The sequence below is a fragment of the Poromitra crassiceps genome (genome assembly GCF_964638095.1).
Source record: "Poromitra crassiceps genome assembly, chromosome: 13".
Taxonomy (NCBI): Eukaryota; Metazoa; Chordata; class Actinopteri; order Beryciformes; family Melamphaidae; genus Poromitra; species Poromitra crassiceps.
This window is the reverse complement of record NC_139644.1, coordinates 36,266,901-36,280,485: the sequence shown is the minus strand read 5'-3', so window position 1 is coordinate 36,280,485 and position 13,585 is coordinate 36,266,901. Positions and strand designations below refer to the sequence as shown.

Here is a 13,585-nt window from a genome sequence, read left to right as displayed (position 1 = left end):
AACTCCTGACTACAAAAGATACTATTTAGACTATAACAATCTAGAATCACAGCTAATACTACACGTTACAGATAACTGGCAATCACTACAGCAGACATATCCAAACACAGCTTGGTAATGATTTGAATTGTATACAAACTAGGCTTCACGGCCTTGCTCCTATGACATCACTGATGACCACTGCGTGTCGCTGCTTCACCTGCTCTATGACATCGTAATTAGGGCAATCACCTAAGAAATCCAGCTCCGTCAGGTCACCCACACAGCCCAGGGGCGGAGGCCATCGTCTCAGTCTGGTTCCTCCCGATTCTACCTGCTTATACTCTCATCACTTATATAGCCTCACACTCATGACATCACTATAGCCATTGTGACATCATCAGTGATGTCATAGGCATTGCGACATCTTTAGTGACAGTGATGTCATCAGTGATGCGAAGTTGCGCAATTATGCCCTAGTAATCGGTCCAAACATAACATTTTCAAATTGTAAAAAAGTTTATTACACAAATCTTTATTAAACGTTCAAGTACTGTATATACATGATAATATATAATTTATAATACAACATTGACTTTCTTTTCTCTCTCTCTCTCTCTCTCACACACACACACACACACACACACGAGACACACACACACACACACACACACACACACACACACACACACACACACACACACACACACACACACACACACACACACACACACACACACACACACACACACACACACACACACACACACATACACACGCCTACCTATACACAGGTCTTAAAATCGACGGAACATTTCCCACTTTTGATTCAGTTGATCGAGCTCCTCCTGCAGACTTTCAGCCAGCAGGCGAACTCTGCTCGAGAACTCGCTCGCCTTCTTCAGCTTCTGACCGTCTCTGTCTGAAAAGTACTGATCCATTTCCCTAGAGAAGGCCTGCAGCAGTCTCTCGGATGACATGCCACCCGTGGTGGGTGCTCTAGATTTGCCCACTGTGTTGTAGGTGTCATCCCTGAACACGGCCTGTGACAGCTGGGCCGTCCTGAGCGCCTCCGGCCGGGCTTCGCCTGCCCTCTGTAAGCGGGTCAGATCGTGCCTCCTCAGCTCATCCATCCCGGCCTGGATGAACGCCAGACAGAGCTCCACGTCGACGACACTCACCGTGTAGTCCTGTACTATCTTCTCCACTCTCTTCCTGTCCACGGTCTTCTTGTTGGCGATGGCCACTTGTGCGCCCATGCCCCCGGCGGAAGCCACCATACCGGCGCCGATGGCCGTGGCGATCAGCGAGGCCCCCATGGTCACGGGGGCCAAGGCGATGCCCACCACAGCCGCCACCCCGCCCACGGCGCCCGTGGTGCCCCCGGCGATGCCCATGGTCTTGTTCTTCCTCTGCAGCTTGTCCAGGCTGTAGGAGATGGCGGTGAGCTCGGAGATGTGGCCCCGCAGCGTGTCGTTGCGTTTGATCAGGAGGAGGGTGAAGAGACGCAGGGCCTTCTCCACACGCATGGCTCTCTGGTTGAACTCTCTGTGTGGAGAAAAGTGACAGATCAGCTTGAGCAAAAGTATTTTTCACCATAATATTCACCAGCCACGACAGTGAGTGGCTGGTATAGAGCTTGCAGAGTTGTCGTCACGCATTGTTCTCAGCATAGAGGTTGTCAGCCATGTATGTGGATAATGAGAAGTCCACTAATGTCTCCGCTTACATGGCGCTCCTCCTTTCCCAACATGCAACACTGCGTGACGCAACTCCACGAGCTCTATGTCTGTGTGTGTGTCTGTGTGTGTGTGTGTGTGTGTGTGTGTGTGTGTGTGTGTGTGTACGCGCATGCGTGTGCGTGCGTCTCATCCTTTTTATTTAGCTCAGTGGTCTCATCACAAATGAGATGCTTGGCATGACCATCACAATTTCACAATCTCTCCATCCAAAATGTATTTGCACTTCGCAATGCCATTTCTACATTTAGTCCAGTTCCTTGTGTAATTTCGTTCAAATTTTCGGGGGATTAGGAAAACTATACATTTTTGGAAACTTCAGAAAATAACAAATCAGAAAATCCATGATTCCATTTGCACAGAAGCCAATATGGCGTCCATCCTCCATTTTGAAAAATGGCGACCTTTGAATACTCGTTTTTCAATATCTCGACTTGTAGATTACATAGGATCATGATTCCAGTGGCTAAATCTACATTTTTAGGGTCAGGAAAACCAATGGTACTAATTATAAATCAGTACAAATGATCAATGGCACAGATTTGGGTCATCATCCTTGATTTCAGGAAAAAATAAACATTTTCATATTTGATTTTCTGCTATTTTGACTTCTATATTACATAGGATCATGATTCCAGAGGCATTTTTAGGGTCAGGCAATCCAATGGTTGCAATTAGAAATCAGGGTGCTTATTAGAAATCAGTACAACTGATCAATACCACAGATTTAGGTCACTTTTTAATATGAAAAACTGAGACAAAGACAGATGATTCCTCTCATTGACAAAAGATTGGGTCATTTATTTGAAAGCTGTAGACCAGTGTATTGATTGATTGCCATCCACTAGTGCAATTTTGCATCTAGGATTATCATCTTGATTGGAGCCCAGAGTTTCGGAGTCAGTTGGAGCTTCAGCTGTAGCTTGTGATTCATCCTGATCTGCTGTTTCTTTTTTTGACAGCTTTTCTAGAAGGTGGATCAACTTTGCCTTGTCAATGCATGGCAGTATATAGTGGATGGCATGGTTCTTGTCCAGAAGTTGACAAAGAAACCAGCAACAGTAGTGACAGTAAGACACCTAAGTGAATGGTTCTACGGCAGACTGATGTCTCTAACCAGAAATTATGATGAGGTGATTCTGGTATTTGATACCTACAAGGCAGATTCTTTGAAGCACGTCACAAGGGAGAAGAGAAGACAAGGAAAGGATCCAATCCAATACCAAATCAGAGATGGCACAAACATCAAGAACATTCCAATGAGTCGATTACTTTCTCATGAACAAACAAAGGCTGATCTGACATCAAAGACCATTGAGTACAGCAAAGACTCCCCCACGCTTGCCATTGCTTCTGCTGCAGGACACACAAAGAGTAACAGTCAATTGCACTTTGAAAGCAATAACCATGAAGAAACAGACACTTTGTTGATCCATCATGCAGTTCTGGCGTCACATCGCAACCCCTCTGATACACAGCTCATGCTCTTCTCCAGACACAGATGTGCTCCTGCTGGTTGTTGCAATGCAAACTATGAAATCCTGCTGAAAAACACTTGTGTTTCAATGGCATCTGGGATTTTGGAAGTGGCACGAATATGGAAAGCTCTGTGTGCAGATCGAGCCAAAGCTTTGCCGGCATTTCATGCCTTTACAGGAGCAGACAACACTGGAAGATTTTCGAGGATAGGCAAATCTACCTGGTGGAACAGCTACCTCAAAGCTGGTGATGATGTCCTCGATGCTCTGAAGATGCTTTCTCAAACCAGTGAAGTGACAGAGGATCTGCTCTCTACATTAGCTAGGTTTGTATGCAGGGTATACTTACCGAAGGGGATCAAAATTGAAAACATCCCTGAGCTGAGATGGCATCTTTTCTGCAAACACATGGCAGAAGGGGACAAACTTCCACCCACACTTGGTGCTCTCAAGCAGCATGTCCTAAAGGCCTAAACATGGTCGTCCGTCAGAGCCTCGCCCCGCCCTCCCCGTAGGACGGCAGGTGGAGCGCCGTCCTACGGGAAAGGGGCGCCGTCGGCTGACGGGGGCTGCTCGAAAATGTGACTTCACGGCGACGATACGTGCGTGACGTCAGCTGCAGGAGAGTTGTGACTGGCCGTTGCCTTGGCTCATCATCGTAAAGTCGCCTTTCAAAGCATGACGTTAGATTATAACGAACTAGTTGTGTGGCTTAGCCTTCCCAAATGTTGAGGGTCGTTTTTTAGAATTTAATACATAGAATTGGGAACGTTACATTCAATTTCATTCAGATTGCCTGGCACACAATCTCCGCCATTTTCACACGGAGCTTCCACAGGAGGTGGGAGGGCGTAGTGGCGTCCTAGCATGTAGGGCTAGCTGGCGCCGCCAGACGGCGAGACGGCTCCAATTCGAGGCGGACGGACGACCATGTCCAAGCCAGAGTGTGGAGTCAGGCACATATTGCTCAGCAGGAGTTCCTTGACCCACTAAACAATGGCTACTACAAGGATGAGGATGGCCAGCTTAAGTCCCTCCCAGCACCAGAGGCAATCATTGAGATGGTCAGATGTCATTGTAAAGCAGACTGCTCTTCACATAGGTGTTCATGCAGATCAGTAGAGCGACCCTGCACGGAGCTTTGTCAGTGTAGTGCTGACTGCCAGAATGACGAAGACTGTCAAGATATTACATTTGCTAGTGACAGCGATGACGATAGTGAGGATGATGGAGATGTATAGACTGGAGTCAAATCAGTGAAAGTGGTAAGGTCTGTCTGTGGGTTTTATAAATAGTGAACCCACAAAGTATTAACAAGAGCTTATGACTAAATAATTACATACCGGTAATTGGATCCATTTGACCAGATAATTTTTTTTGTTCCATTTTCTGAAAAATAAATGTTTTAAGGTTTCCATCGACAGCAATGATAACCAGTTTTACTTGGTAGTTAAAGTTAATATTCAGATTCAGATTCAGTTTAATGTTGTATTTGTAGCCACCAATTTGGATGTTCTTCAATAGAATGGAATATATCTTATACTTTCAAATATATGGAGATGTGTACACTGGTCTACAGCTTTCAAATAAATGACCCAATCTTTTGTCAATGAAAGGAATCATCTGTCTCTGTCTCAGTTTTTCATATTAAAAAGTGACCTAAATCTGTGGTATTGATCAGTTGTACTGATTTCTAATAAGCACCCTGATTTCTAATTAGCACCATTGGATTGCCTGACCCTAAAAATGTAGATTTAGCCTCTGGAATCATGATCCTATGTAATATAGTAATATATAAGTCAAAATAGCGGAAAATCAAATATGAAAATGTTTATTTTTTCCTGAAATCAAGGATGATGACCCAAATCTGTGCCATTGATCATTTGTACTGATTTATAATTAGTACCATTGGTTTTCTTGACCCTAAAAATGTAGATTTAGCCACTGGAATCATGATCCTATGTAATCTACAAGTCGAGATATTGAAAAACGAGTATTCAAAGGGCGCCATTTTTCAAAATGGAGGATGGACGCCATATTGGCTTCTGTGCAAATGGAATCATGGATTTTCTGATTTGTTATTTTCTGAAGTTTCCAAAAATGTATAGTTTTCCTAATCCCCCGAAAATTTGAACAAACCTATTTTTTTGACATAGTGAACTGGACTAATTGTTGCTTCCATTCTAGCTGCAAGCCACTGCAATTGCTAGAGTCATGACTCAAAGACATAGTTCTGTATTTTCACTGAACTTGTATTTATTACATTGTAACATGGTTTGTATTTTCATTGAAACTGGGTTGTAGAGATTGTACAACTCCACCCCATAGAATGGGGACATTTTGAAGCAATTCCTTTCCATTGAATGAGGTGATTCATAGTAGACCAGCTCTTACCTGGTTTCATCCTCTATCCTCAGGCCATACAGCGATGGAGTCATGTCATCAGAGTCTGCAGCAACGCCAACAGAGAGATGGGTTAGTTAGATAGTGTACAGGCTGGTCATGTTCTTTCACACTGATTTGTGGTTTGTAGTAGTATGAGGAAGTCTTTGAGACTAAATAATGGTACTTCTCTCATTGTTTAGCTTGCTAGCTTTTCAGTCTGTTTTCCTTTCCAATTTCTTCCCTCTGTTTTCACATGTAGTCATGGAAGGGTGATCGTTTATTTGTCTTTCAAACCCCATTATTTGCTCCAGATTGCATTAGGGGATGCACAATATTCGATTTTTTTTGCCAATATCCAATATTACCGATACTTTCACACTTTTTTGGCCGATTGCCAATACAGATATATGCATGGATTTCCCTAGCAAATCTGTGTAATAATTAGAAAAATACTTTTTAACACCATTGTATTTCAATGCCACAGACAACACAAAACAACACAATACTATACAATACATTTTCAAACTCACATCTCACTGTGTTCAGCCATCTCAGCAGGCTATCGATGTCCTGGGGGGGGGCACATATTATTTTGTTATTGAAAAGAGGGGGAAAATACTATTTTAAATGATTTTGACTCAATACCACATTCTACCTTTTATTTAGCTGTGGGCAGAGTCTTAAAAATTGGTTTACTGTTTGTCTCAAAATGTGCAATAATAAATAACTAGTTCAGAGAGGGAGATGGAAAAAATATATAATCTCCAAAACAAATATTTGTATTTCATTTTGCTTGCAGCTAGGTGGTGCTGTATGAATTATGGAGAAAAGTGAAACCAATCAATCCAATATACTCCAATCCCTTTGACAGGCTAAAGTCAGGCTTTACCTCTGCATCATCTGTGCTAGACTGGTGTGGAGGGAAGCCGTTGTGGTAGCATGGTCCAACAGGAGGCCTCCCTCGCGTCTCATGTCTGCAGCCAGATCTGTCTATTGGCCTGAACTGAAACAAGACAACATCAAAAGCTCATTTTAAATGACATAATTGTAACTAATAGTCCTGTGGTTCTCAACGTGGGGTCGGGGACCATCAAGGGTCACTGAGGGGGTCGCAGCGGGTCCCCAGCAAGTCAACATGTTATATGTGTGCTCCACTCTTACCGTCCTGTCATCACTCTGTGGCAGAACCTCCAGATAGATGTGATCCTCTATCTCCATGTAGGGCGGGTCTGTGTGGGGGGGTCTCGTCGCTGAGGGCGGGGGTGGGGGGGTGAACGAGGGCGGGGGCGGGTGTTGCCGTCGCGCTGGTGCACCGAAGGGCTGTTATAGATGAAGAAAAGCAATTTGTTAGAGATGCAATAGCTATTCCTCAGAGGTTGCTCCTGTAATCAAAATATCTAATATCTGATTCCATAAGGTATACTCACTGAATAATAATAAATAAAAAAATAATGGACACATTCAGTCTTTCTTTTGTGTCTTTCTTTCATCATGATTGACACCACTGCATTCATTTTACCTTTGACAGATAGTATATTAGGATTTGGATGTCATAGGAAAGCATACTGCATCATCATTTCAAAAACCTCCCAGCTGTGTTCATCAAAAGATTAGAAAATGACGATAGGCTACTCTACTGTTTGGATCAGAATGAGTTTTTGTTTGGCAACATGCATTGATAGACCATGTTATTTTAAACAGCAGCAATGCTCAACAAGGAACAAATACAATGTGCTGATGCGAGGATACAACTTTTGCAAGAGCCCCAAAGTATGTGTATTGAATTTTTTATTAGGACTTTTGCAATTTGAAAGTCTGCTATGAAAAGGAGTCAAAGCAAACGTAAAACTAAAAACAAAATCTTAGATCAGGCGAACGGAACACATATCCCCTCTAATCCCTTAACATTACTATCATTTTGCCTGATCTAAGATTTTGTTTTTAGTTGAGTTGAGTTGAGTTGAGTTGAGTTGAGTTGAGTTGAGTTTAGCACCTTGCTGCTCAGACCGTCATCAGGTGCATCAGAATGCGAGCGCGTGCTGGAGGACGAGCTGCAGCTGGAAACGGAGCATCTTTGGGAAACAGCAGGGGGCCTTCTGTCTTCATACACCACAAAGTAGGGACTCCCCTGGAGAGTCAGGTACAGAGAGGTTAACTGACATGAACAGAAGATACTAAAACATATCATACAACAAAGCAAAATATGTGAAATATTGAATAAGTAAAAAATAGCTGGCCATGGAAACATGTTGGTGTACCCCGTAGAGAGCCAGCCTTTCTTTCTTTCTTTCTTTCTTTCTTTCTTTCTTTCTTTCTTTCTTTCTTTCTTTCTTTCTTTCTTTCTTTCTTTCTTTCTTTCTTCTTTCTTTCTTTCTTTCTTTCTTTCTTTCTTTCTTTCTTTCTTTCTTTCTTTCTTTCTTTCTTTCATTCTTTCTTTCTTTCTTTCTTTCTTTTTTTCTTTCTTTTACACTTTATTCATTTTTCAATAAACAGACAATACAAAACTATACAAACAGACATAAAACAATCAAAAAGTATACCCCCCCCCCCCCCCCACACACACACACACTTCACTCTTTGTTTCTTCCTAGATAAAATCAGTGACCTTGACTGAAATGTGTTAAATGCAGAGGACAAAGGTGTGAGCTGTTAAATATGTCTTTTTCCATGACATGAGCACGACATCAAGCACTCTGTCTCTTGTTGCTGTTTTGACAGGTGTCCATGCACAGCTCCTTATCTCTACCATAGATCTCAGCTCACCTGTGCTTTTCATACCTGTGGAGGCGAGGTTGCAAACCCCGAGGGCGAGCGAGAGAGGGTGTGTGTCGGGGACGGTCCCAGCGGGCGAGGAGGGCGGGGCGGAGGGGTGGAGGCCTGTAAATCATGACGACTGCTCAGTGAGGCTGAACACAATTGAAACCTATTTATAGAAATATATATATATTTTTTTTTTTCTCTCACTTTTCAAGCTTTTTGGTATACACATGGGACCTTAGGAGGGGAGCACGTTATTCCCCGGGCCGTCCCAAAGTCTTATAAGACTTAAGGTGCTGACCTGTTTGAGGATCGAGCTTGGGCTAGCAGAATCAGTATATTTTTATGTGGTGTCGTTTATTCTATTTTTTTTTTACTACTATATTGTTTTTAACCTCTATTCTCATCTTTTTTATCTTGTTATTTGATTGTTGACGTCCTTTGTAAATTAGGTTTTAAATAAGTGCTCAAATTAAGTTAATTATTATTATTAGCCACATTCCTCCCTATAGCCTACTAGAATGTATAAACCTACATGGCCCTAAGCTCCAAACTAAACCCTAATCAAATCAGAGGAGTTTCACAGAAAATAAGTGAAATTATCAGTAGCTCCACTATGCGTTCTCAATGCATGACGTCCAGTGGGTGATTTACCGTTCCACCTGGGCTCCTGCCATCGTAACTCTCATTGACTGGACTGGAGGCTGGAGACTGTTGGATGGAGTGAGGCATGGGACTCCTAGATGCAAGACTCCCCTCAGTGGAGCCCTGTCAACACAGAGACAACAACCATACATGAAAGAAAAGTCCACATCTTGATCAGGATTGCTACATTAAGTTTTCACTTCCTCTCAGAAACTAATACACCTTCAGTAGAGACATCTCAGACAACGTTTGATCTCAGGGACATATTCTCAATCTACTCAAAGGTCTCAGGTGCTGTTGTACAAAAAGTATATGAAATATGAATATGAAATACGGCAGCCCTTACCTGAGGTTTTCCTCCCACCGGAGTTCTGTTATAATAGCCGTAAGGTCGTTCAGGCCGGGGAGGAGGAGCAGGAGATGGTGTTCTGTCACCATTAACAGCCACAGACTGAGGACACATGAGAAAGAAGAGAGGATCGTTTCTTCAGGTGTCGCCACTATAGATCCTCTTGGTTCATTCAATCAACAACACACACAGTTGTGAAAAGTTGGAAACCTATGGAGGGGAGTTTCATTTCAAAATGTTCTAAATCCATTTGGAGAAATTGTGCAACCCGAAGTCACTGCTCTGTGGTGACAACATGACTGTGTTGTGAGCATATTGTAAAATCATAACTTGACTCATATGACTCATCACTTTATCAAATGGAGATTGCATACTTTCACTGCAGGTTCAGTATCTAAACTGAGATAATCATGGCTTCCATTGGATGCTGTAGTGGGGCTGCTGGAGGTCACACGTTTGCTCTTCGGGGGACTGGGAGGAGGACGCACAGGACGAGGGGTTTTATAGTCTGCTGGGTAGTAGCAGTTATGTGTGGATCTCTGATGAAAAAAAACAAATACACAGAAAATTACTACAACGTTTAATTAATATCATTACCAAAGTTGCAAAACCCTGTCAAATAAAAGGGGAAAAAGGCTCAACTTGTTTTTTAACACTGATTATGGCAACTGCAACAGTTATAGCAACAATAAAGTAAAATAGCAAACTAATTGCTTGACTGACCTCTGCATTGATGGCATTGCTACTGTCGTCTGCAGGCTGGGCTGTAGTGGCAGAGTTACACAGTGTGTGTGGATGTGATTTTGTCCTGGGAAGAGGTGTAGGCCTCACTTCAGCCTCTGACTGGCTTCCCATGACAACAGGCTGACAAAGAAGCATGAATGAATCAACATGTGTCATAATGCATGAGGACTGCTAGTAACTATATCACCTTCCAAAAGACAGTAGGGCCGGGCATCAAAATGACATCAATATTGTGATATGAGAAGAGATACAGTAGGTCTTTGATTTTGGAGGTTGTAATATCGTGATATGGCATAACAGTTGTCTTTTCCTGGTTTTAAAGGCTGCATTCTGAACTTACCAGACTGCTTTAGCTGTTGTATCATTTGCCTTTACACACTTAATAAAATTATATTCACATTACTGATGATCACCACTCCCATTGTGTAAATATTTTGTGGAAGCACCAATAGTCATTCCTACAATATTGTTGCAATGTCAATATCGAGGTATTTGGTAAAACAAAATATTGTCTTTTATTTTGTCCATATCGCCAAGGCCTACATCACACATGTGGCTTTCACTGAACATTTAGCCCACTTTGTAGAAAATACAGAGATATAGATAGTGATCATGTATCACCACCATTCAGCCTAAAAATACAAGATATGAGTTTTGGTCCATAACACCCAGCCCTAAAAGACAATGACACCAACTGTTACACTAGTTACATTTGGGGAGCTATTTTTACACCTCTACCACAAATTCCCCTAACGATTGACCAAGGAGATAAGAGCTTTAAATAACAGCAGAGATCAACCGGAAATCCTCCAACCATTTCTTCAGATCGTCATTTGTTACTGTAAGTCATACAAGATAGAAAGATCCTAATCATCCAGTTTTTACCTGGGCTGTGTCTGGCTCTTGGTAGGTAGGCTCTGGTGAGGGGGAAGGCAGCTCACAGGAGGCAGTGATGGTGGACTTAGCCAGGTATTTTGTCCTGGGAGGTTTGCTTGGCTGTGGAGGCCAATGAGTACAGAAACTGACTTATTATCAGCATCATTATCAGGGTAAGAGCAACTTCTGTGCCAAGCCAGACAAGCAACTGTCAACTGTCAATCAACTGCTATAATGTATCACTTTACCACCATTAATAACAGTAATGTATCCTGCAGGCTGCAGGATGTGCTATTTTTGCCATTTTGATTGTGTTGTTCCATTATGTTGTACTTTGCATCTTTTGGCACTGGTTATCTAGGGATATGTAACATGTAACTTCTATGGTTATGATCTACCCATAGGGAGAGTCACATAAACAATCCTCCTCATTGACAAATCAGTTTCTGTGATCCCTTCAACTCCAAAGTACTGAATGTGCCCACATAGGCTACAGGGGTGTAGTTCTACTTATGGACCTCATGCACAAGAAGCCACTGAGGGCCCCGCCTCCACTTTTCTCTCATCCCCATACAAACACTATTCCATCTGTGACAAAGACCTGTATAGAAAATGACGTGGTGAACTCCCACTTCAGCAGAATGTGTTTGGTGCTTGGTTCAAACAAAAAAGTCGAATGGGAATGAGTGGCACTCATCTCATTATGTCAGCATTCCAGACGCTATCATATCAAAACATCCAGAGTGATATGCTGCCCAAATAATGATCGAGAAGACGTAAGATGAGTGCTGTTTTTTTTTCCTGATAAACTTTTCGATCCACAACTCAAACACAATTCACATTCTTTTCCATAAAACCCATAATTTAAATTTGAATTATCCTGATCGTGTGAATCGGCTGTCCTAGGCATACTTTTACCTGAAATCTATATTTTAAAATGTTCTATTGGATAATTTTTTTCCCCATCTCCACAGGATAACCTAGCCATTGTAGCCAATATCCTTAGTCCAGTTTGTCTCATATACCACAACAAGAAATTTGCTGTATCATATTTTTGAGAACGTTGTAATTTGTTTTCAAACCATATAGCGTGAAATTACAAATAACATAAATGTATATAAACTATTGGCCATGCTCAGAATCAGCTCCCCACTGCAATAAATGATCTTCCATCTTTCAGAGAAGTAAACACGTGCATGCCAACACTCCCTGAGCCACGTTGTTGTTAATCATGTTTTTCATGATGAGTTGATGACAGACAATGTACTCAGCTCATTGCAACTGGCTTCTTTCTGCCTGTCTCACTCATTTACATACAGTACATTATAGAGACAGTCCGCATGTCTGGGAACGCCCATACAGGCTCTAGGAACGCCCACAATAGATGCTGGGTTAGCCTGGGGGTGGGGTCAGGGTGGGGTAAATTCCCCCGTTCTATCCATTCAGCAAAGTTAGAATTTAGCTGATAGCCCAGTCCAGGCAGACACGATCGGGGATTTAACCACCGCAGTAAACGCACATCTGAGCAGACGTCTTGTGTTCTGCTCTAGAACCCCCAAACCTGTAGTTTAGAGCCGCAGCACCGTCTTTTGGTGAGTCAGCCCATGAGATATATGGGCGGTTTTACCCCACTCACGCGCCAGCCGTTTAACATTTTGTGGGCGTTCCCAGACATGCGGACTGTCTCTATAGGTACAGTAGATTGACAGGTGTTTGTGCAGTGCCCGCCTCACTACAACACATTTTAAGCATGCCATGTGCTACTGTGGTCACATGGTCATGTCACTGGTTTAGCCAGTTGCACGTCTCTCTCTCTCTGGACTCCTCCATTGTCTCTCAACTATTCTGATTGTGCAAGTCTGTAGGCTACATCATGGCTGTGTTATGGCTCAGAGGACAACAATCATGAGCTGACATACATCTTATTTGTCTCAAGCAGTTGTATATTCTCTCATATGCATCTTTGTATTGCTCTTATTTAGAAGGAAAAAATTAATGGTTCCGAATTGATCCTAAATTAACACAATACTGAGCTATAGGCTATTTCTTCAGAAACAAAGAAAAGTTGGTGTGTTAAGTAACAGATCTTTCCTATGGAGCTCCAAACCGTACAAGAGAACGCTTATTGTGTGTAACTGCATACTGTACAGTGGTCCAGATTAAAAATAGGCCTAGCTGCTCCTCCTACTAAACCATTTATTTGACTATTAATTTATGATGGAAAAGAGTTGATTCTTGGCCTTACCGTCATGTTCCAGTCCAAAAGTTGTTATCAATCCACTCAATGTCACTATTATTCCATTTGATTTTGGGCTGTAGATCCAGTGAGAAAAGCAGCTCTCTCTCCCATGCGTTTACATGCTTGCGCTCCCGGTTAGATGGCAGGGGGATGTGTGTGTGTGTCTGTGTGTCATCCACTCTTAAAGAGGACACGCAGGTGTGGGATTTCCCTCTTCTTTCAAAAATGTGAGGGTGGATCCTTTTTCCTCTGCAACTTACGTAGACAGGTGAGCAAGGAGGCAGACAGACAGACAGACACACTGTGAATGCCCATATGCCCACACACACACACACACACACACACACACACACACACACACACACACACACACACACACACACACACACACACA

At 42.6% G+C, this 13,585-nt stretch overlaps 1 protein-coding gene across 1 annotated transcript; it reads right to left on the bottom strand.

Annotated features, from left to right (window-relative positions):
- Nucleotides 1-776: 776 nt before the first annotated feature.
- LOC310788531 (uncharacterized protein) lies at nt 777-13,291 on the bottom strand (the record flags this gene model as incomplete). Its single annotated transcript, XM_083650069.1, has 13 exons — nt 13,198-13,291; nt 10,962-11,072; nt 10,056-10,196; nt 9,707-9,871; nt 9,330-9,434; nt 8,993-9,106; nt 8,360-8,458; nt 7,575-7,709; nt 6,743-6,901; nt 6,471-6,584; nt 6,112-6,151; nt 5,591-5,645; nt 777-1,527 (listed from the first exon to the last, which is right to left on the bottom strand). The coding sequence occupies exons 1-13, from the start codon at nt 13,201-13,203 to the stop codon at nt 777-779; spliced, it is 1,995 nt and encodes a 664-aa protein (XP_083506195.1). The 5' UTR covers nt 13,204-13,291.
- Nucleotides 13,292-13,585: the final 294 nt, after the last annotated feature.